The sequence below is a fragment of the Eleutherodactylus coqui genome, chromosome 4 (genome assembly GCF_035609145.1).
Source record: "Eleutherodactylus coqui strain aEleCoq1 chromosome 4, aEleCoq1.hap1, whole genome shotgun sequence".
NCBI lineage: Eukaryota > Metazoa > Chordata > Amphibia > Anura > Eleutherodactylidae > Eleutherodactylus > Eleutherodactylus coqui.
Window position 1 is genome coordinate 240,965,715 of NC_089840.1, and position 24,405 is coordinate 240,990,119.

Genomic DNA, 24,405 nt, shown 5'->3' on the forward strand with positions numbered 1-24,405 from the left:
AAATCCGACACATGCCAGTACTAAAATTGGCACATTTTACGTCATTGTGCCTCCTTTCTTAGACACTTTTGAAAAGTGTTTAGCAAGGTGCAAACATCTGTTTTTTTTGGCAGAAATCATTAATACATTTGTCTAAAATTATTTGTGCCAAACTTTTTCTGCAACTAATGCCAGTATTGATAGAACGTGTAATGCTATGTATGACATGTGATTGATGAGGCCAATGCTCAGGTGAATGATAAATGACACATGACCACTACAGTAGCTACCGGTACCTAAGCATTGGGGGCTGGCACGGCAGGACATTTAACTGGTAAGTAGTTGGTAGTTATTTGATTCCTTGCTATTTCTTTAGCCAGTTTTTCTTAAAAATCCCAGAAGTCATTTAATGTTTACCCTCAAGCCCTCTGCACTTACCCCAAGGCAGCTCAGTGGTCCCAAATTAGGACTTGAGGTACTTTATTAGCAGTATAAGTATTATTAGTATTTAGGAGAAAGTTACTTTAACCCCTAAAGGTTGCATTTCTTTTCTTTTTTTTTTATTTCCCGTTTCTTCTACCTACTTTCAAAAAATCATAACGTAGCTACCTGAGGGCTTATTTTTTGTGGAACAAATTGTACTTTTCAATGGTACTATTTAATTTACCTTATGATGTATTAAAAAATGTTTAAAAATTTCCTGGGGGGAATAAAATGGGAAAAAAAGCCACATTTAAAATTTTTTTTTACCATATTTGCGGGGGTATTGTTTTTACAGCATACATACTGCAGCACAAATTACATGATAACTCTGTTCTGTGGGTCAGTATGATTATGACAATAGCAAATTGGTTTAGGTCATTTTTTGCTATACTACTTTTAGAAAATAAAATATTTTTTGAAAAAATATAAATTTTCTGCCGCCGTCTTCGGACCATGATAACTTTTTTATATTTCCTTTTATATTCTTGTGTGGGGCTCGTTTTCGGAGGATGATATGTAGTTTCTATTGTGAGCATTTTGCATTATTGTACACCTTTTTATAGGTTTTTATTACATTTTTTTTTGGAGAGGATAAATAATGTGTTACAGATTGGACTTTGAGGGATGTGGTGATACCAAATATGCTTTTTTATTATAAATATGAGAAAGGGGTTGTTTCTGATGCATATTTCTACTATGTATAAACATACTCTTATAGTAAATTCTAGTATACTGTGTTGGTACAGGATATTCATTTCCTCCAAGATAGAACATGCTGCAATTTTTCTTGCATGCGTATTTTGTGCAATTCATGTGAGTGACAACAGGGCTGCATATGGGAGATTGGTATAGCGTATTCCATGGGCAAGATCTGCTGCTACCCCCACTCCCCCAGTGAGGAGGAGACTGAATGCAAAATTGTGCCACAGGATAGGGAATAACTTGCTGATCAATGGGAGTCTCACTGCTGAGATGTCTCTCTGAATGGAGTGCTAGCCGCACATGTGTGGTCAGCATCTAATTTACATTTAATAAGACTGCTGAGATACCCAAGTGGCACCTGCTCGGGTATTTCCGTCAGCCTGTTTGAAATGAATGGAGTGCTGACTGTGCATGTGCGTCCAGAACTCTATTCAAAGTAACATCACTATTAAAGATGAGCGAACACCAAAATGCTCGGGTGTTCGTTATTCGAAACGAACTTCCCGCGATGTTCGAGGGTTCGTTTCGAATAACGAACCCCATTGAAGTCAATGGGCGACCCGAGCATTTTTGTATTTCGCCGATGCTCGCTAAGGTTTTCATGTGTGAAAATCGGGGCAATTCAAGAAAGTGATGGGAACGACACAGCAACGGATAGGGCAGGCGAGGGGCTACATGTTGGGCTGCATCTCAAGTTCACAGGTCCCACTATTAAGCCACAATACCGGCAAGAGTGGCCCCCCCCCCCTCCCAACAACTTTTACTTCTGAAAAGCCCTCATTAGCAATGCATACCTTAGCTAAGCACCACACTACCTCCAACAAAGCACAATCACTGCCTGCATGACACTCCACTGCCACTTCTCCTGGGTTACATGCTGACCAACCCCCCCGCACGACCCAGTGTCCACAGCGCACACCAAGTTGTCCCTGCGCAGCCTTCAGCTGCCCTCATGCCACGCCACACTCATGTCTATTTATAAGTGCGTCTGCCATGAGGAGGAACCGCAGGCACACACTGCAGAGGGTTGGCACGGCTAGGCAGCGACCCTCTTTAAAAGGGGCGGGGCGATAGCCCACAATGCTGTACAGAAGCAATGAGAAATAGAACCCTGTGCCACCGCCATCAGGAGCTGCACACGTGGGCATAGCAATGGGGAACCTATGTGCCACACACTATTCATTCTGTCAAGGTGTCTGCATGCCCCAGTCAGACCGCGGTTTTTAATTCATAGACACAGGCAGGTACAACTCCCTATTGTGAAGTCCCTGTGGACCGACAGCATGGGTGGCTCCCTGGAACCCACCGGCGGTACATAAAAATATCCCATTGCATTGCCCAACACAGCTGAGGTAGTAATGTCGTGCTTAATGCAGGTGGGCTTCGGCCCACACTGCATGCCCCAGTCTGACTGGGGTTCTTTAGATGTGCTTTCAGATGCATTTATAATTCTCTGTGGACCCACAGCATGGGTGGGTGCCAGGAAGCCACCGGCGGTACATAAAAATATCCCATTGCATTGCCCAACACAGCTGAGGTAGTAATGTCGTGCTTAATGCAGGTGGGCTTCGGCCCACACTGCATGCCCCAGTCAGACTGGGGTTCTTTACAAGTGGACACATGTAGGTTACACTCCGTGTGCACCTACAGCATGGGTGGCTCCCTGGAACCCACCGGCGATACACAAAAATATCCCATTGCATTGCCCAACACAGCGGATGTAACGTCAGCTGTAATGCAGGTGGGCTAAAAATTCATTTGATTACACTGTAGGCGAGGGCCCACAAAAATTGCTGTATCAACAGTACTAATGTACATCCAAAAAATTGGCCATGGCCAGCCAAGAGGGCAGGTGAAACCCATTAATCGTTTTGGTTAATGTGGCTTAAGTGGTAACTAGGCCTGGAGGCAGCCCAGTTTAACGAAAAATTGGTTCACGTTAAAGTTCCAACGCTTTTAAGCTCATTGAAACTTTTAAAAATTGTTCAGAAAAATTATTTGAGTGAGCCTTGTGGCCCTAAGAAAAATTGCCCGTTCAGCGTGATTACGTGAGGTTTCAGGAGGAGGAGCAGGAGGAGGAGGAGGAATATTAGACACAGATTGATGAAGCAGAAATGTCCCCGTTTTGGATGGTGAGAGAGAACGTAGCTTCCATCCGCGGGTGCAGCCTACGTATTGCTTACGTATCCTTGCTGTCCGCTGGTGGAGAAGAGAAGTCTGGGGAAATCCAGGCTTTGTTCATCTTGATGAGTGTTAGCCTGTCGGCACTGTCGGTTGACAAGCGGGTACGCTTATCTGTGATGATTCCCCCAGCCGCACTAAACACCCTCTCCGACAAGACGCTAGCCGCAGGACAAGTAAGCACCTCCAGGGCATACAGCGCTAGTTCAGGCCACGTGTCCAGCTTCGACACCCAGTAGTTGTAGGTGGCAGAGGCGTCACGGAGGACGGTCGTGCGATCGGCTACGTACTCCCTCACCATCCTTTTACAGTGCTCCCGCCGACTCAGCCTTGACTGGGGAGCGGTGACACAGTCTTGGTGGGGAGCCATAAAGCTGTCCAGGCCCTTAAAGACTGTTGCACTGCCTGGGATGTACATGCTGCTCGATCTCCGCACCTCCCCTGCTACCTTGCCCTCGGTACTGCGCCTTCTGCCACTAGCGCTGTCGGCTGGGAATTTTACCATCAGCTTGTCCGCAAGGGTCCTGTGGTATAGCAACACTCTCGAACCCCTTTCCTCTTCGGGAATGAGAGTGGGCCGGTTCTCCTTATAGCGTGGGTCGAGCAGTGTGTACACCCAGTAATCCGTTGTGGCCAGAATGCGTGCAACGCGAGGGTCACGAGAAAGGCATCCTAACATGAAGTCAGCCATGTGTGCCAGGGTACCTGTACGCAACACATGGCTGTCTTCACTAGGAAGATCACTTGCAGGATCCTCCTCCTCTTCCTCCTCAGGCCATACACGCTGAAAGGATGACAGGCAATCAGCCGGTGTACCGTCAGCAGCGGGCCAAGCTGTCTCTTCCCCCTCCTCCTCATCCTCCTCATGCTCCTCCTCCTCCTCCTGTACGCGCTGAGAAATAGACAGGAGGGTGCCCTGACTATCCAGCGGCATACTGCCTTCCCCCGCCCCCGTTTCCGAGCGCAAAGCAGCTGCCTTTATGCTTTGCAGGGAATTTCTCAAGATGCATAGCAGAGGAATGGTGACGCTAATGATTGCAGCATCGCCGCTCACTACCTGGGTAGACTCCTCAAAATTACCAAGGACATGGCAGATGTCTGCCAACCAGGCCCACTCTTCTGAAAAGAATTGAGGAGGCTGACTCCCACTGCGCCGCCCATGTTGGAGTTGGTATTCGACTATAGCTCTACGCTGTTCATAGAGCCTGGCCAACATGTGGAGCGTAGAGTTCCACCGTGTGGGCACGTCGCACAGCAGTCGGTGCACTGGCAGCTTAAAGCGATGTTGCAGGGTGCGCAGGGTGGCAGCGTCCGTGTGGGACTTGCGGAAATGTGCGCAGAGCCGGCGCGCCTTTACGAGCAGGTCTGACAAGCGTGGGTAGCTTTTCAGAAAGCGCTGAACCACCAAATTAAAGACGTGGGCCAGGCATGGCACGTGCGTGAGGCTGCCGAGCTGCAGAGCCGCCACCAGGTTACGGCCGTTGTCACACACGACCATGCCCGGTTGGAGGCTCAGCGGCGCAAGCCAGCGGTCGGTCTGCTGTGTCAGACCCTGCAGCAGTTCGTGGGCCGTGTGCCTCTTATCTCCTAAGCTGAGTAGTTTCAGCACGGCCTGCTGACGCTTGCCCACCGCTGTGCTGCCACACCGCGTGACACCGACTGCTGGCGACATGCTGCTGCTAACACATCTTGATTGCGAGACAGAGGTTGCGGAGGAGGAGGAGGAGGAGGAGGGTGCTTTAGTGGAGGAAGCATACACCTCCGCAGATACCACCACCGAGCTGTGGCCCGCAATTCTGGGGGTGGGTAGGACGTGAGCGGTCCCAGGCTCTGACTCTGTCCCAGCCTCCACTAAATTCACCCAATGTGCTGTCAGGGAGATGTAGTGGCCCTGCCCGCCTGTGCTTGTCCACGTGTCCGTAGTTAAGTGGACCTTGCCACTAACCGCATTGGTGAGGGCGCGTACAATGTTGCGGCAGACGTGGTCGTGCAGGGCTGGGACGGCACATCGGGAAAAGTAGTGGCGACTGGGAACTGAGTAGCGCGGGGCCGCCGCCTCCATGATACTTTTGAAGGACTCCGTTTCCACAACCCTATACGGCAGCATCTCAAGGCTGATGAATTTTGCTATGCGGACGGTTAACGTTTGAGCGTGCGGGTGCGTGGCGGCGTACTTGCGCTTGCGCTCCAACAGTTGCGCAAGCGACGGCTGGACGGTGCGCTGAACTACACTGCTGGATGGGGCCGAGGACAGCGGAGGTGAGGGTGTGGGTGCAGGCCATGAGGCGGTAGTGACCGTGTCCTGAGAGGGGGGTTGGATCTCAGTGGCAGGTTGGGGCACAGGGGGAGAGGCAGGGGTGCAAACCGGAGGCGGTGAACGGCCTTCGTCCCACCTTGTAGGGTGCTTGGCCATCATATGTCTGCGCATGCTGGTGGTGGTGAGGCTGTTGGTGTTGGCTCCCCGGCTGAGCTTTGCGCGACAAAGGTTGCACACCACTGTTCGTCGGTCGTCAGGCGTCTCTGTGAAAAACTGCCAGACCTTAGAGCACCTCGGCCTCTGCAGGGTGGCATGGCGCGAGGGGGCGCTTTGGGAAACACTTGGTGGATTATTCGGTCTGGCCCTGCCTCTACCCCTGGCCACCGCACTGCCTCTTGCAACCTGCCCTGCTGCTGCCCGTGCCTCCCCCTCTGAAGACCTGTCCTGTGTAGGCGTTGCACACCAGGTGGGGTCAGTCACCTCATCGTCCTGCTGCTCTTCCTCCGAATCCTCTGTGCGCTGCTCCCTCGGACTTACTGCCCTTACTACTACCTCACTGCAAGACAACTGTGTCTCATCGTCATCGTCCTCCTCACCCACAGAAAGTTCTTGAGACAGTTGGCGGAAGTCCCCAGCCTCTTCCCCCGGACCCCGGGAACTTACGAATGGTTGGGCATCAGTGACGATAAACTCCTCTGGTGGGAGAGGAACCACTGCTGCCCAATCTGAGCAGGGGCCCGAGAACAGTTCCTGGGAGTGTTCCCGCTCCTGAGCATGTGTCATTGTAGTGGAGTGAGGAGGCTGGGAGGAAGGAGGAGCAGCAGACAGAGGATTCGGATTTGCAGCAGTGGACGGCGCAGAACTCTGGCTGGACGATAGGTTGCTCGAAGCACTTTCTGCCATCCACGACAGGACCTGCTCACACTGCTCATTTTCTAATAACCGTCTCCCGCGTGGACCCATGAATTGTGCGATGACTGTCGGGACGCCAGAAACGTGCCTGTCTACTAATCGCGCAGCAGACGGCTGCGATACACCTAGAACAGGAGTTCTGTAATATGCTGTATTACCAGTGATTTGATTTCACAGGCAGGAAATAAATTGGCGCAAGACTGCAGGCCAAATATAATTTTTTCCCTTTTTTGAAAACGAAACGCCCCACTGCCTCTAGTGAATGAATAATCTAAGTTTAATAACTGTGCTGTGGCCCTGCTAATGTGTCACAGAACTTGAGGGTAGCAGAGTTATTAACTCTGGCAGAGCAGGTATTTTTTTCCCAATTAAGGAAAGCAAATGGCGAAGCCAGCAGTAAACCGTAGCTGGGTGCGTATGATTTTTTAACGTTGTACACGCAGGTCACACGTGTCCACAGCCCTTAGGACGGACAGAGGCAGGACAAATAGATTTCTTTTCCCTTTTTTTACACCAAAAGGACCCACTGCGTATATTCAATGAATAATAACTGTGTTGTGGCCCTGCCTACACAATTCTTTCCCTGTAGTATCAATGGAGGGTGCAATGCTCTGCAGAGGCGATTTTGAGAAGAAAAAAAAAATGCAGCACTGCTAACAGCAGCCTGGACAGTACTGCACACGGTTAAATATGGCCCTAGAAAGGACCGTTGAGGTTCTTGAAGGCTACACTCACTCCTAACACTCTCCCTGCCTATCCAACACTTCTGTCCCTAATGCCGGGTGCAACGCTCTGCAGAGGCGATTTTGAGAAAAAAAAAAAAAAAAAGTCAATGCTAACAGCAGCCAACACACAGGTATTACTGGCCCTAATAAGGACCTTTGGGGTTCTTGAAGCCTACACTAACTGCTATTTCTCTCCCTACAGCAGCTCCGGTACCAGCAGCACTGTCCCTCATCTAACTCACAAGGCATCTGAGGCGAGCCGCGGGAGGGTCCGATTTTTATATTCGGGTGACATCTGATCTCCCCAGCCACTCACTGCAGGGGGGTGGTATAGGGCTTGAACGTCACAGGGGGAAGTTGTAATGCCTTCCCTGTCTTTCAATTGGCCAGAAAAGCGCGCTAACGTCTCAGGGAAGGAAGTGAAAGTAACCCGAATACCGCATGGTGTTCGTTACGAATAACGAACATCCCGAACACCCTAATATTCGCACGAATATCAAGCTCGGACGAATACGTTCGCTCATCTCTAATCACTATGGAAAGCGCTTACCGCAGTGACAGGAGAGTGGAAAATGGGAGTCCCTTTTGGGGGTCTCAGCAGTGAGACCCCCATGGATCAACAAGTTATTTCGTATCATACACCATAATTTTACATAGATTCTATTAATTTTTTATTCAACTAAATCCCATGAACTAAGCCAATATGCTTATATTTCCAGGTCTTAGTAAACTTAGCCAACTTAAATAAACTACTGTACAAATCACAGTGAAAGAGAATTAGAAGAATGTGTGAGTGGCAAACTAACAAGTTGCTGTTTGATTGGGTAATGTGTCACAAAAATAGGAGCTGTTGTGTGATTGGTCAGTGCTTCTTTTTTTCTTTTTTCAGTATATAAAGTATGGCTGTGCATTTGAAACTCAAGATGAACAGCTAATATCACCAGGGAAGAACACCTCGATCAATATATTTACAGAGGAGGATCCAAAGCTGGTGACCCTCTGCTATGATGTCCATATACCCTAATAAGGCAGATGGAAAAGGGCTGTCATGGTTAGACAAGTTTTTTAAGATGAGGGTATATTACCAGCTTAGACTGGATTTAACATGGAGTTAAAAAAAAATCATTAAAATGTAAATAACATAAAATAAAAATATAGATATAGAATGTTATTGTTTTTGTTAAGCTTGCTGTACTTACTGGACGTAGCCTGTGAAACTGTAAGGCCGGCTGCACATGAACGGGTCGGATTCCGCATGTGGGAGCACACAGCGAAATCCAGCTTCGGTGACCGTGCATACCTGTTTAAATCTGTATTCCATATGGCCCCAGCGACTCACTGCCGGACATGCGCAGTACAGATTTAAAAGAAAAAATCTTTGTTTTTCCCACGCCGTCGCTATGCGATGACATGGGTTCCCGTGACCTATCTGCCATGGCAATTGCCAGTGGGTCGCAGGTTGGACGGGTCCTATTGACTTCAATAGAAGCCATCCATGCAGAATGTACACAAAAATAAAACATGCTGTGATTTTTCTTCCGCTCATTCGATTCCGGGAGTGTGTAGGAAAAATAATTTTTGCACAACATGTTCTGAACAGTATTTGCTGCGGATCTGCGGTGGGGACGCGGACCACAGATTCTGCAATACAAATCTGTTCGTGTGCAGCCTGTATAAGGCAAAAGTTCAGAGTCAGTCTACTTTTCTGGTTAAATAAACAAGTTATATTTTTAGTAAAAGCTGTAAAGTTATAACTATAAGCTATAATCAAGCTCAAAATAATGTGATTAGAATTAAAAAATATATATATTGCTCCACTCCAGCAATCCTTTGGGGTGTTAATTGTTTCTACTACAAACAACTAAATAATTAGAAAAATGTAAAAAAAAAAAACTAACTAAAAAACCCAAAAGTCCAATCTACACATATGTATTTTTTGTGTTTTAAATCCATATTAGTTTACCCAAAAATGACAATAAATGTGTGCTGCATTGGTGCTGCCGTACGTAAGCCTAGTCCACAACAATAAAACGTGTGCTATTGAGTACAGATGTAACAATGAGACTACTGCACCATCATAATTCGATATACAACATTGTAGATGAGTTATCATAATATGTTAAAGTTTAGTTAAAGTTAACATTTGCTATATCTGTGCTTACACACATTTCAATAGATATCTGAATATATGAATGCAAAAAATATCTTATTACATCCCTTTGTATATACATTGTTGTAATTTTAGCAATTTTTCCCATAAATGTACAGTGCCTCATAAATAAAGTATATGAAAACTTCTTGAAACAACCCCTTTGAACCTAGACTTAGATATAATACTAATATGGTAGAAATTTTAATTTTGTGGGCTATAAGAATAGATCAAAAGATTAGATTAATTAAAAATGGTCTTTGCTCACCTGTAATAGAAGGAAAGTTTAAGGTCAGGTGTGCGAAGATAAGTACTGTGGTCAAGATCTCCATGTTGACTGATGAATAGGTGAGCACATTAGACTCTCCTTTATATATGAGAAAATGATTGCGACAACTTATTACACAACAAGAAACTGACATGGTGTTGACATGTAATTGAAAGCGTCATTTTTCCTTGTCTTAGGTTGAAATGATAAGCTCTCATAACACCTTTACCTGTTGGCTTCGAAGTTTCCATTGAATGATCATAGAACTATTACTGTTGTACAGGCACCAGGGACTGAATACAAATAATCAGTATCTATAGTTACTAATGTCATTATTTAGTTAATAATGTAATAGGCAGGGATGTTGATATCTGCACCATCATCGGGCACTCACAAAAGCTGAAAAATACAGAACCAATTGAATGTGGTGATAGCTAGTGCCAAGAGACCCGAGCACCTAGCAAAAGCCCCAATACATATACACATGATGCGAGCAACGTACCTGATCATAGGGATTCTTAACCCTTTCCAATCCACTGTCTGACGTCTGAAGACATTCTGATTGAAGGCTGCACAGCTTCGGTGTCGAAAGACCTCCGGCAGGGTATTCTTACTGTATATTACTGGCCGCTCTGTTGTCGGGGGCCTCTCCAGCATGTCCCATACCGCAGTACTGGCTCTAGCCAGCAGTTGGTGCCTTTGTATAATGGCAGAAAGAGAAAGCCCCCTAGGAAACCCTGAATCCAAAATTGGATTGCAAAGTGTTAATGTATAGAGATGAGCGAGCGTACTCGGAAAAGCACTACTCGCTCGAGTAATTTGCTTTATCCGAGTATCGCTGTGCTCGGGTCTGAAGATTCGGGTGCCGGCATGGAGCGGGGAGCTGCAGGGGAGAGCGGGGAGGAACGGAGGTAAGATCTTTCTCTCCCTCTCTCCCACCCGCTCTCCCCTGCTCCCCGCTGCGACTCACCTGTCAGCCGCAGCGGCACCTGAATCTTCAGACCCGAGCACAGCGATACTCGGATAAAGCACATTACTCGAGCGAGTAGTGCTTTTCCGAGTACGCTCGCTCATCTCTATTAATGTACAATAAATGGTATTATTGTATTATGAGTTTTTTTTAATTACTGTATGCCTTTTACTGTTATGATTTATTTTTAATAATAATATTGTTTGCTTCATAATTAGGACCAAGATGAAAATATCTGGTTGTATCATATTCCAGTGTGATTTTCTTTCATTACTGCATATCACCACTCGCTATCAGTGCTACTCACCTGTCACTTTAGTCGTGGTTGGGCACTGCCATTTCCCTTATGCTGCGTACCAGGCTCTGACCACTCCATGCTGTGCATCCTCTGCTCATGCTTTCTGGATTGCCTTTAGGGCATGTGTGGCAAAAAGGATCCACATCCACCTACTTGACACTGCAGTGATACATTTTTCCAAATGTTGAGCCTAGTTGTTTAAAAAAAGATGACAACTCTCATGGCCACCTATAAGAATTTGTAAATACTTTTTAGCATTTGACTGGTACATTATAATTTCATTTTTAGGATGATATTTTAAGTAGGTTTAAATGAAAGTGACTGTAATAGCCGTACAAATCCAAGAAATGGACTCCTAACCTCAACAGTGGAATTCAGCAGATCATCCAGCCAGGAGGACCTCACCCAGCATCACATAGTACTCAAAGACCAGACAGGTGTCAGCATATTCAAATGTTTAAAATTAGCAAAGCAAGATCTATCACAGATACATCACATTTAACAGAAATTTATATCCACCAAATGCAGAGCCATATTACATAATCCTGTGGTAGGGCTGCTGGTCTTCAGATCCACGTCATCAAAATGTAAGGCTCAGGGGCTCAGGTGCAAATGTTCAGCTCTGAGAGGCTCACTTCAGAACGACATCTCCGCCATGTCTGCAACATTTAACTCCTCCATACAAGAATTAGGAGACCGCACAGACCACGTAGAAAACAAGATGAAAGAACTTACTACATCGCATATCTCCCTGATAGACGCACATTATGCCCTAACAGAGGAAGTCACAGCTATGAAAAACAAGATGGCAGACTTAGAGGATAGGAACAGACGCAATAATATAAAGCTGAGAGGAATCCCTGAAAGCATCAGTCAGAATGAATTGAAAGAATTCCTATCAAACCTTATTGTTGCCTTGCTTCCAAACATTCCTCAACAAGAACCCTACAATTGACAGAATCCATAGACTGCCCAAACCTAGTCACGTGCCAGAAAAACTACCAAGAGACACTATCGCAAGAATTCATTTTTTTTTTTTTTTTGTAACAAATTTTTATTAGAGTTTTACAATAATAGTCAAAACATTCACATTTTTCAAAGACCATTTGAAAAGCAGTTTGCAGTTATAATAAGACAGTCGAGGTTTCAAAGTGTTCTAGGAGAGAGTCTGTATCTGCCGTACCACGGTCTCTAATCCATAGATATGTTGTGACAATAACCTCGTTGATAACTTATAATTACTATAATATAGAGTACAACATTTCTCTCTCCCACCACTGCACGCAAAACAGAGATGCCACTCTATCGCACGTTTCGCATGGTCTGGGAACCTTCTCATGGGTGGGGGGAAATTGGGGGGGGGGGGGGGGGTGGGAAAGAAAGGGTGGAAAGGGGAAAGGGGGGAATAAACTGATCCAGTAATATCTCAATATGGTCCAGTGGGCTGCCCCCAACTGGGACCGGTCAAATTTATTGCTGCTTTAGTAAGGTACTCACGGTCATGTAACAACCTGCCGCTCTAACGGGTGCCCGATGCCGCGGAGCCGCCCGCCACCTCCTCCTCAGTGCGCCGGGCGCCGGTACTCCCTTCCAGGAAGTCCCTGATCCTGTCGAAGTCAAATATGTCCTGGGGTTTCAAGTTCCTTGGGGCCTTACGGGTAATTGTTCGTGTGCTATCCAGCCCTGTAAATTTTCACTTTTGGGTCTCTATCTAATGTGTGTTTGTGCGCTTGGGGACATTATTCTGCTCTATTTGTCTCCAGGGGTGCCATATCTTGATAAATCCCTCATGTGAGCCCGTGTTCCAGCTATGTAGCTCCTCCATGTTATAGATAGACTCGACTTTGGTTTTCCACAGCGCCAAAGTGGGTGGTGTTTTTTGAAGCCATAGGGAGGGTATCAATGCCTTGGCAGCATCTAGCAGGAAGGCTAATAGTTTGTCCCTGAGAGGATGAAAGTTTGCTGATGGTCTCCATAGGAAGAGTGTCTCTGGTGTGATACGGAAGTTAGGTTTAAGTGATCGTAAAACTTCTTCTACGCCTTTCCAGAATGTGGAGAGTGCATCACACTCCCACCATATGTGAATGTAAGAGCCTGTTGCTGCCTCGCATCTCCAGCATTTGTCTTGTTCCGTTAGTTTATGTGTGTGAAGCCACTGTGGGGTCCTATACCACCTAGCTAAGACTTTATAGTGGCCTTCTTGCAGCAAAATGCATGGAGATAGGCCGAATGAGGTTTGTAGAATCAGTTTTACGTCTGATGTAGTGAGGGTTATTTTGAGTTCCTTTTCCCACGATGTTAAGAACGCCGGTTTATAGTGGGTTGTGGGGGCGATAAACCTATTGCGGATACTCGATATGGAGCTATTATTTGGATGGCTTTTAAAGGTCTTCTCAAAGGGGGTCTCTGGTCTCGTTGATTTAGAGGTTCTCTGGAATTCGTCAAATGTCTGTGTTATTTGGGCTTTCTGTAAGAAAGATAGGGGGGGGGGGTGCGGTGCCAATGCCTCCAGAATATCTGCTGATTTTCTGTCTGCTTGTTTTTGCAAGTCCCCTAGGCTATATGGTGCGAATCTCTTCCATAGTTTTCTGGAGATGCTATCTGATGGTCGGCCCAGATATCTATTTAGGATGCTCAGTGGGGCTATAGGAGAGGGATCCGGAGCTAGGGAATGTCTGATCTTGTCCCAGGTCTCGCAAGGGCCTCTCAGGAGCGGATTGAAATTTTTAGATCTATATTTATTTTTGGTTGGGATCCACAGTTCCTCTAGGAAGGCGTCTCCCATGCTTCCTTTAACCAGAGCACGAAGGGTGTTGTCGCCCGCGGGCGATACCAGGTCCAGCCAGTATCTTAGTTGGACCGCCAGGAAAAAGTCGTGGACGCATGGTAACCCAATCCCCCCCTCATTTTTTCTCTTAATCATAAGACTAAAAGCCAGACGGGGTTTCTTTTGTTTCCAAGTGTACCCTGAAAAGGCAGAGCGTAAAGCTTTAAAGAAAGCCTGGGGTAAGTGAATGGGCACCATTCTGAGTTTATATAAGATTTGAGGGAGGACGTAGGACTTTAATATATTTTTCCTGCCTAACCATGAGGCACATGGAACATCATATTTTTGTAATATGAGCTTAATCTGCGTCAGTAAGGGAGCAAAATTCGCGTTGTAGAGATCTTTTGCATTCTTAGTAATCTTAATTCCAAAGTAGTCAATGGTTGTATCCGACCATTCGAATGGTGAGCTGGATCTAAATTTTTCCCAGCGCGCTGGGGGGATTGATACGTTGAAGATAGTGGATTTAGAGAAATTTATCTTAAAGTTGGAAATTGATCCAAAGGTATTTAATAGGGTGCTGAGGTTGGGGATTCCCGTTTCTGGTTCGGAGACTATGAACATGATGTCATCCGCGAAGGCTGCCGCACTCAGGCTCACTGAGTCCCCCTCCAGACCCCTAATAGTGGGAGATAGCCTAACCGTTCTCAGTAAGGGTTCTAGAGTGAGAATGAAGAGGGACGGCGAGAGCGGGCAGCCCTGGCGGGTGCCATTTCTGATATCGAATGGGGGGGAGAGTAAGTTATTTATCTTTAGTCTTGCATATGGTTCCTTGTATAGAGAAAAGATAGCTGAAATAAAAGTGGGTGGGAAGTTGAAATGGCTCAGAACTCTCTCCATATAGATCCAGCTCACCCTATCGAACGCCTTCTCGGCGTCGGTGCCGACCAGTGCCAATTCAATATTGTGGGACTGCGCGTATCTAATGGCGTGGAGTAACCTATAACAGTTGTCCCTGCCCTCTCTGTTTTTGACAAATCCAGCTTGTTCTTTATCTATCAGGCGTGGGATGATGTCTTCTAATCTTTTTGCCAGTAGTTTCGCCCACATCTTGATATCAACATTAATAAGGGAAATGGGCCTATAGCTGCCACAGAGCTCTGGGTTTTTATTTTCTTTATGAATAAGCGTTATGTGCGCCTCTTGCGCCTGTTTTGGAAGTTACTTTCCTGACATGAGTGCGTTCATTACGTCTCTCAATTTGGGGGCCAGCGTGTCTTTGAATGCCTTATAATATACTGCTGGGAGGCCATCTGGGCCCGGGCTCTTTCCATTGGGGCTGTTCTTAATTATTTCTTCCACCTCGCTTAGGGCGATAGGTTGTAGTAAATCTATTGCCTCTGAGTCCTTCAGCTTGGGGAGGTTGGCTAGAGAAAGAAAATGGTCAATCTGGTCTTTGGTGTTGTTCCGATCGGTTGGTGAGTCTGTATTTTTGAGGTTATAAAGATCGGCGTAGAACCTTTGAAAGGTCTCCGCTATTTCCTTGGATAAGGATTTAGTTGCTCCTAAGTGGTCTTTAATGGAGGAAATGTGGTTCCTAGCTTTGGCTTTCTTAATTAGGGAAGTAAGTAACTTGCTGCCCTTGTTACCGTGAGCGTAGAATTTGTATTGAAGATAGAGGTGCTTTTTATTGTATCTAGATTCTAGCAAGCGGTTAAGTTCCCGCCTAAGGTCCCCCAGTTCCTCCATGTTGTTTTTAACTAGGGATAGTTTGTTGTGCTGTTCTAGTTTCGCAATTTGAGTTAAAAGGTCGTCTATTTTGAATTGATGTTGCTTTTTAAGTTTGGAACCCAGTGAGATGAACAGGCCTCTAACATATGCCTTATGGGTCTCCCACAGGAATGGGGTGTTCACATCTCCCGTGTCGTTAAGCAGAAAAACTCTTCTAGCAACTCTGAGAGACGGTCTCTCTCTATATCCGAGTCCAATAGGGAAGCATTCAGTTTCCAGATCCACTCCCTATGTCCTTCTACGCTAAATCTAAGATCTACGTGTATGGGAGAATGGTCTGAGATGGTGATTGCTTCTATTTTTGCTTTCACTACCTTAGGCAAGATATCCTGGGAGACATATAAGTGGTCCAGTCTTTGGAACGAGTTATGCACTTGTGAAAAGTACGTGAAATCTTTTTCTGAGGGGTTGATGGTCCTCCATGCGTCCACGACTCTCATCTCCCGCAGTATTTTATGTAGCTTTTTGGTTTGTCTCTGGGAGTTCCATGATCTACCCTTGGATGAATCTAGTAAGGGGTTGAGGAACACGTTAAAATATCCTCCTAATACAATTGGGCCTTCGGCAAATTCTTTCAGTGTTCTTAACTGTTCTAACAGCCAATTTACTTGATTCGAGTTAGGGGCATAAAGGTTTGCTATTGTTATTTTTGCGTTATTAAAGGGGTTGTCCCGCGCCGAAACAGGTTTTTTTTTTTCAACCCCCCCCCCCCCCCCCCCGTTCGGCGCGAGACAACCCCGATGCAGGGACTGAAAAAAAGAACAGCACAGCGCTTACCTGAATCCCCGCGCTCCGGTGACTTCTATACTTACCGGTTGAAGATGGCCGCTGGTATCCTCTCCCTCCGTGGACCGCAGCTCTTCTGTGCGGTCCATTGCCGATTCCAGCCTCCTGATTGGCTGGAATCGGCACGTGACGGGGCGGAGCTACACGGAGCCCCATTGAGAAGATAAGAAGACCCGGACTGCGCAAGCGCGTCTAATTTGGCCATTCGACCATTTTAGACGGCGAAAATTAGACGGCAACCATGGAGACGAGGATGCCAGCAGCGGAGCAGGTAAGTGAAAAACTTTTTATAACTTCTGTATGGCTCATAATTAATGCACAATGTACATTACAAAGTGCATTATTATGGCCATACAGAAGAGTATACACCCACTTGCTGCCGCGGGACAACCCCTTTAATGGAGCCTTTTATGAAAAGCATTCTCCCTAACTCGTCTGAATACTTAGCCTTCAGGGTGAAAACGATAGACTTGTGTATCAAGATTGAAACCCCTTTAGAAGCGGAGACTGGATGTGTGTTATGATAGCACTGGGGAAAGTTTTTCCCAGGTAGGTGACTATGTTTATCGGCCTTAAAATGTGTCTCCTGGAGGAGTAAGATCTTGGTGTTGTATTTTTTAACTAATTGTGATATGTTGTACCTTTTTAGAGGAGTGTTCATTCCCCGGACATTGAACGACGTGACTCTGAGCAGCTCCGCGGCATCCGGCCCTCCCATCGTCATCTAGCTAAACTGGATGATATTTATTAGACACTAGAAGATAAAGATATCAAAGTTAGAAGTCAGCGCGCAACTTAAATACTTAATATACCTCTAAGACTGAGCAGACTGTCCGTCGTCGCCAATCGGACCGTGTCTCTACTGTCTCCAGCTGTTTGTGTATTCTGGGTTAGAATGGGGGATGGGGGGTTTAGGAAAGTAGTAGGGAAAAGAGGGGGGGTGAGTAGGTCACACAATGAAAAACAAAAACAATTCTAGATTTAGGTTAACAAATCAGCACTATTCAGTGCTGTGTGAAATACGGATGGGCTCTGTAGAATTACTAGAGCACAGGCGTATTTTCCAGGCGGGAAAGAAGTTTTTCTGCTTTGAACGGGTAAAGTTAAGCTAAAGCCTAATCGGGGGAGCACAGATAGGACATTCTCCTTGTGAGGAAACAAAACAAGGGGTGGTCAACCGGGAAATTACAATCGGCGGAAACCAGATGCATCATCAGAACTCTGTAGATTGGTGAGCAGTCTTTCTCGTGGCCCGGGGGTGGTCCTCTCGGGCTTTGCCAACAGGTCCTTATTGGACCTAAGAGTTCGCCTGATGCTTTATAACCAAACACAACAAAGTTGAGGGATTAGAGGGATCCCTGTCTTTTTATCCTCAGGTGGTTCCGTCTGTGTTTTCCTCTCTCTGCTTCTTTCTTTCTTTGCTGCGAGGGGATTTCGCATGAGAGACTGTGTGCCAGCTGTCTTGCAAGGGTAGCGTAGGCAGTGGCGGGAGCCTCGGGAGTTCCGGAAGGGGGAGCCAGTTTGGGAGACTTATGGGCTCTAGCCCCAAGGAATGCCAGTTTTCCTGTAAGTCCTCTGGGGATCTTATGTTGAACCTCCTTCCTTTGTAAGTGATCCCGATTCCAAAAGGGAACAGCCATGCGTACTTGATATGTTTGGCTTTAAGTTCATCTAAAAGAGGTCGCAATAATCTGCGCTTGGCAAGGGTGGAGGGGGAGAGGTCCTGGAAGATCTGGATCGCTACTCCATCATATTGTAAATTTCTGGAGTCACGTGCCGCATTCAAAATGGCCACTGCGTCCGGAAATGATAGCACTTTGCATACTATGTCTCTGGGGGGGTCAGATGGGGCCGGTTGTGGTCTGAGAGCGCTATGCACTCTCTCTATAACAATCTCTGCTGCTCTGTCTTCCCCCAGCAAACTCACAAAAATTTCCATCATAACTTTCTGCAGGGTTTCAGATGCCCAGGTCTCTGGGAGACCTTTTATACGGACATTATTGCGACGACTCCTATTTTCCAGATCCTCTTGCAGGAGGATCATCTTATTTAACTGAGAGTGCTGCTCTTTCACTACTGCTGCCAGCTCCCCCGAGTGTGTGGTGATGGTTGCCGTGGAGTTTTCAAGCTCCTCCACTCTCCTCCCCACGCTCCTTACCTCCCCTTTGATAGCTGTCAACTCAGCGAGCAGGGGCTTCATAGTGGTGGAAAGGAGTTCTCTCATAAATCCTTTTGAGAGGGGTTCGTCCTCCTCCTCCTCCGAAGACATTTCTCCTTCCCGCGCTGCTGCCGGGGCTGAAGCTGCCGCCGGCGCCATCTTCCCTGCCGCGTGTGGAGAGCGGGAGCTTCTGTCTTTTAGGAATCCCTGAAGATCTGTTTGTCTCCGGACCGGCCGAGGAGTCACAGCGTGATCTCCTGCTTTCTCCCTGCCGAGCTTCCCCATTTTCCGGTAAGATCACTGCTTTAGAATGCCTCTCTCTGTGCTGTAAAGACGGAGCGCAAGCTCTAGGCGTCCATCTCTCTCCGCGGTTAGGCTCCGCCCCCAGAATTCATTTTTTTCACGTGAAGGAAGCCCTGATGCAGGCCGCACGTAAAGCAAATCCGCTGCCTGAACCATATGCTAATATCCACCTATTTGCTGACCTTTTCCCTGCCACAATGCAGGCAAGGAGACCCTTTCTGCTCATTACACTAACCCTGCGTACAAAGAAAATTCAATATAAATGGGGTTTCCCCACCAAACTCCTGATCCACAGAGATGGCATCCTACATATAGCTACCTCCCCTGAGGAGGGGAAAAAGCTCATGTCTAAATGGGGCCTGCCAGTTGATAACAAACAAAATGACACCTCGCTGCAGGGGTCAAAAAAGGTTGTTAACGAGTGGTCTTAATTTACTTCCTTATAAAACTGGATCACACCTAATCTTATTGGAACCCAACAAAGAAACAAACTACCCTAAATAAAACGGGACACGTCAAATAAATTACCTACTACAAAAGGCAGACGCTGTCAGATGGACTATTATATCGCCTTTCAAACAATGCAAGCAATAATTCCTGCTCTAACATCTGTTTTGTTAAACTGTTTCTTTTTCCAGTTCGTCGCCCAGAGATTCTACAAGACCCAGAAGAAGCTACCCACAGGTGACTGTTCAGACTTTTCTGTTGATGTTCTTAATATGATTCTTGATATGCAAAATCCAGGCGCAGTAAGTCCACAAACTTCCACACCTATACATCTAATACCTAATTATTATGTCAGTTAAAATACTGTCTCAGAATGCTAGAGGGCTGAATTCCCCCTTTAAGAGATCTCTTGTTTGGAGGGACGCCAACCGTACTAAAGCTGACATAGTGTGTATTCAGGAAACACATTTTCTGCATAATTCAACCACAAATTTCTCTAACAAAAATTTCCCCCAGATATTTACGGGAAATGCAGTAGAAAAAAGACAAGCAGGGGTGCTGATAGCGTTTAGAGCAAACATAAATTTTACGCTAACAAAACAATATGCAGACACAAGGAGGAGATGCCTTGTCTTGGTAGGCACTCTTAATGAGAAAAACATTACTTTGGCAAATATATACGCACCCAACAAAGGTCAGATTTCCTTCCAAAACAAAATGATCAAAAAAATCAAAAACGGTGACTTGGTCATATGTGGGGACTTTAATCTAATCTCAGACAAATCAATAGATACTACTGCTAAGCATAGAACAGCCCCAACATTACTCCCCTGGCTACATAAAGAATCGTTATACGACTCTTTTTGATGCCTCGACTCCTCCTCGAGAGAATACACTTTCTTCTCACTACGCCACGAGTCTTTCTCTCAAATTGATATGTTCTTGATAGACAGATGGACACTTCAGAAAATCACTGCCTCTGAGATAGGACTGACCACTTGGTCAGATCACGCCCTGATAACACTTACCTTTGCTTTGGGAGAAGCCCTAGGCAATGCCAGAATGTGGTGAAATAATGTGACACTCCTTAAATCTCCCTACAATACCTCCACAATTAATAACCACCTAAAAGACTATTTCAATTTAAATGCAAATTCTGATGCAAGCATCTTCTCAATTTGGAACGCCCACAAAGCCTTCACCAGAGGTATTTTAATAAAAATGAATGCCCAACGAAAGAAACGTAAACAACAACAAATAAACAATCTCCTAATCCAAATACAAAACCAAGAAAAATTACTACAAAACCACCAAATAATAAGCGACCAGAGAACCTTGTTGTCCCTGAGGAGAGAATTGAGATCACTTCTACTAGCAGAACACAATAAAAACACAGATTTCATGTGAGCGAATTACTACTCCTCATTTGATAATCCCTCAAAACTTATGGCGAACAAAGCTAAGAAAAGACAAATTAGAACTAAAATCCCATTCATAGTCAAAGCAGAAGATCCCAAAACAAAACTCTCCCACCCACAAGATATAGCAGAAGAATTTGCAAAATTTTATACTAAACTCTACAACTTAAAAGACGACACTTCTATATTCCAGCCAAATATGAACATAATTATTACATTTTTAAACAAAATGAACCTTCCCAAAATAGAAAACGAGTTACAAGAACTCAATAGACCCATATCCATAGAAGAAATCCAAAAAATCATCAAAACTTTGAAAAACTTTAAGTCACCTGGCCCAGATGGATTTTCCAACGAATACTACAAAATATTTTCAAATATACTCTCCCCTTACCTTGCTTCAACATACAATGAAGCCATATCCATAGGCGAGTTCCCAAAAGAAATGCTACAAGCAATTATTGTAGCAATTCCCAAACCAGGAAAGCCAACCGACTCCACAGCGAATTACAGGCCAATCTCACTACTAAATGTAGATATAAAAATGTATGCAAAAATTCTGGCTACAAGGCTCTCACAAGTCTTACCTAACATCGTACATAGTGACCAGGTGGGTTTTGTTAAAGGAAGACAGGCAGCAGATGGCACCAGGAGAGCGCTAAATTTGGTGGCAGATATGGGGAGGGGTCGGACGCCTTCTCTCCTCCTTGCACTGGATGCGGAGAAGGCGTTTGACAGGCTTCATTGGGAGTACACATTTGCTACACTCAGAAAATTTGGAATAATGGAAAACTTCCTCACAGCAATCCGGGCGCTTTACTCTGCCCCGTCGGCCAGAGTTTTGGTAGACGGAGCCCTGTCATCTCCCTTTTGTATAACTAATGGAACCCGACAAGGCTGTCCCTTGTCTCCTTTACTGTTTATATTAATAATGGAACCATTTGTTGAATTAGTTAGAGTATCTCCAGATATAAGAGGAATTCCCATAGGAAACAGATCACATAAAATAGGGCTCTTTGTGGACGACGTTCTTCTGACCCTGTCAGATCCCTTAAATTCACTAAGGAAAGTAATGAAAAATATAGATATGTTTGGGAGATCCTCATACTACAGCCCAAATATAAGTAAATCCCAAATACTAGGCATAAATGTAAATGCGTGCTTGAAAAGAGACATACAAAGGGAATTCCCGTTTCAGTGGCCATCCTCAATTCCATACTGAGGCGTAAAAATCTGTCATCCACTAAAGGATATCGTCTCCTTAAACTTTGATCCTCTCTTTTCCTCCATCCAATCAGAGTTAAACACGTTGAGAGGGAAGGATCCATCTTGGTTTGGTAGAATTGTATGGTATAAAATGCTCATATTACCAAACATTCTATACTTATTCCGAACTCTGGCATATCCAATACCATACAACACCATAGATAAGTTTCAAAAACAACTACTGAACTTTGTGTGGGGGGGAAGGAGGCCTAGAGCGGCAGCCGGTATTTTGTACCTCAACCGCAAACAAGGTGGACTGGGAGTACCCAACCTATGGTCGTATTACCAAGCAATAAATATAAATCGATCGACCCTATGGCTTGAAAGCTCCAGGTCAATACCGTGGCCACACATGGAAAAACACATAAACAGAAATAGATCCCTATTATCTCTACTACAAGCCTCAATCCTTAGTATCATTTACCCAGACCTCCCCCTATACCTAGATACGCAATCCTTATCACCCCCTATGCTCACGTCTCTTCAGGCCTGGAACATTTACACATACAAACTCATACAATCTCCAAAAAAGAAACTCTCGACAATTTCATTGGAACAGCTTACCTAACATTTCGATTGAGGGTTGGACCAGGAAGGGCATTAAACTTATTACCGATCTTGTAAAAGACCATAAGATGATCCCATTTCAATCCCTTATGGAAAAATTTGATCTGTCTACAAAAGACCTCTATACATACTATCAAATCCAATCCTTTATTGAAAAAAAAACAACTAGGAAGACTTATGTTACCAGCTGATCTAGTCCGGGTTTTTTCCGAACCCCATATATCTCAACAAAGCACTACAAGGAAATGGTATAATACCCTGTCTGGGGACAACGGAGAAACAAAAAGGGTTCATTTGATCAACTGGGAAAGAGATTTGGGAGAAAGCATTGCAACATCGCAGTGGTTGAGTTCTTTTGGGTGGGTAAATAGGGCCACCTTGAACGCAAAAGTACATTATAAATTACTTACAAGGTGGTACTATACCCCATCCAGATTAGCAAGATGCTTCCCTGCAGTAAGCAACCAATGCTGGAGGGAATGCGGAGGAGATGGTAATATATTCCACATATTTTGGGAGTGCCCTCTGGTCCAACCCTACTGGAATGAGGTTTTCTCAGTGTTACATGAAGTGATCGGCCTTAGGATCCCTCGATCCCCAAAAATCGCCCTACTACTGCTGGAATGCAACCTTTGTTCTGCACTACTGGTAATACACCATGCTGAGGGGTAGGGGTAGGCCTAGAGGACGTGGACGCGGGCGAGGACGCGGACCCCCAAGTCAGGGTGTGGGCACAGGCCGAGCTCCTGATCCAGGTGTATCGCAGCCGACTGCTGCGGGATTAGGAGGGAGGCACGTTTCTGGCATCCCCACATTCATCTCACAATTAATGGGTCCACGCGGTAGACCTTTATTAGAAAATGAGCAGTGTGAGCAGGTCCTGTCGTGGATGGCAGAAAGTGCATCCAGCAATCTATCGACCACCCAGAGTTCTGCGCCGTCCACTGCTGCAACTCTGAATCCTCTGGCTGCTGCTCCTCCTTCCTCCCAGCCTCCTCACTCCATTACAATGACACATTCTGAGGAGCAGGCAGACTCCCAGGAACTGTTCTCGGGCCCCTGCCCAGAATGGGCAGCAATGGTTCCGAATCCTCTCCCACTGGAGGAGTTAGTCGTGACCGATGCCCAACCTTTGCAAAGTTCCCGGGGTCCGGGGGATGAGGCTGGGGACTTCCGGCAACTGTCTCAAGAGCTTTCAGTGGGTGAGGAAGACGATGACGATGAGACACAGTTGTCTATCACTCAGGTAGTAGTAATTGGAGTAAGTCCAAGGGAGAAGCGCACAGAGGATTCGGAGGAAGAGCAGCAGGACGATGAGGTGACTGACCCCACCTGGTTTGCTACGCCTACTGAGGACAGGTCTTCAGAGGGTGAGGCAAGCGCAGCAGCATGGCAGGTTAAAAGAGGCAGTGCGGTGGCCAGGGGTAGAGCCAGGGCCAGACCGAATAATCCACCAACTGTTTCCCAAAGCGCCCCCTCACGCCATGCCACCCTGCAGAGGCCGAGGTGCTCAAAGGTCTGGCAGTTTTTCACTGAGAGTGCAGACGACCGACGAACAGTGGTGTGCAACCTTTGTCGCGCCAAGATCAGCCGGGGAGCCACCACCACCAGCCTGACCACCACCAGCATGCGCAGACATATGATGGCCAAGCACCCCACAAGGTGGGACGAAGGCCGTTCACCGCCTCCGGTTTGCACCGCTGCCTCTCCCCCTGTGCCCCAACCTGCCACTGAGATCCAACCCCCCTCTCAGGACACAGGCACTACCGTCTCCCGGCCTGCACCCACACCCTCACCTCCGCTGTCCTCGGCCCCATCCACCAATGTCTCTCAGCGCACCATCCAGCCGTCGCTAGCGCAAGTGTTGGAGCCGTATGCCGCCACGCACCCGCACGCTCAAGCGTTAAACGTGCACATAGCCAAATTGATCAGCCTGGAGATGCTACAGTATAGGGTTGTGGAAACGGAGGCTTTCAAA

At 46.2% G+C, this 24,405-nt stretch overlaps 1 protein-coding gene across 1 annotated transcript in view; it reads right to left on the bottom strand.

Annotated features, from left to right (window-relative positions):
* The window catches only part of LOC136626662 (deleted in malignant brain tumors 1 protein-like), a 47,246-nt gene extending 32,445 nt beyond the window's left edge, over window positions 1–14,801 (bottom strand). Inside the window, exon 1 of the mRNA XM_066601679.1 lies at window positions 14,607–14,801. Coding sequence (XP_066457776.1) covers window positions 14,607–14,801 — 195 coding nt within the window. The remainder of the gene's footprint in view (window positions 1–14,606) is intronic.
* Window positions 14,802–24,405: the final 9,604 nt, after the last annotated feature.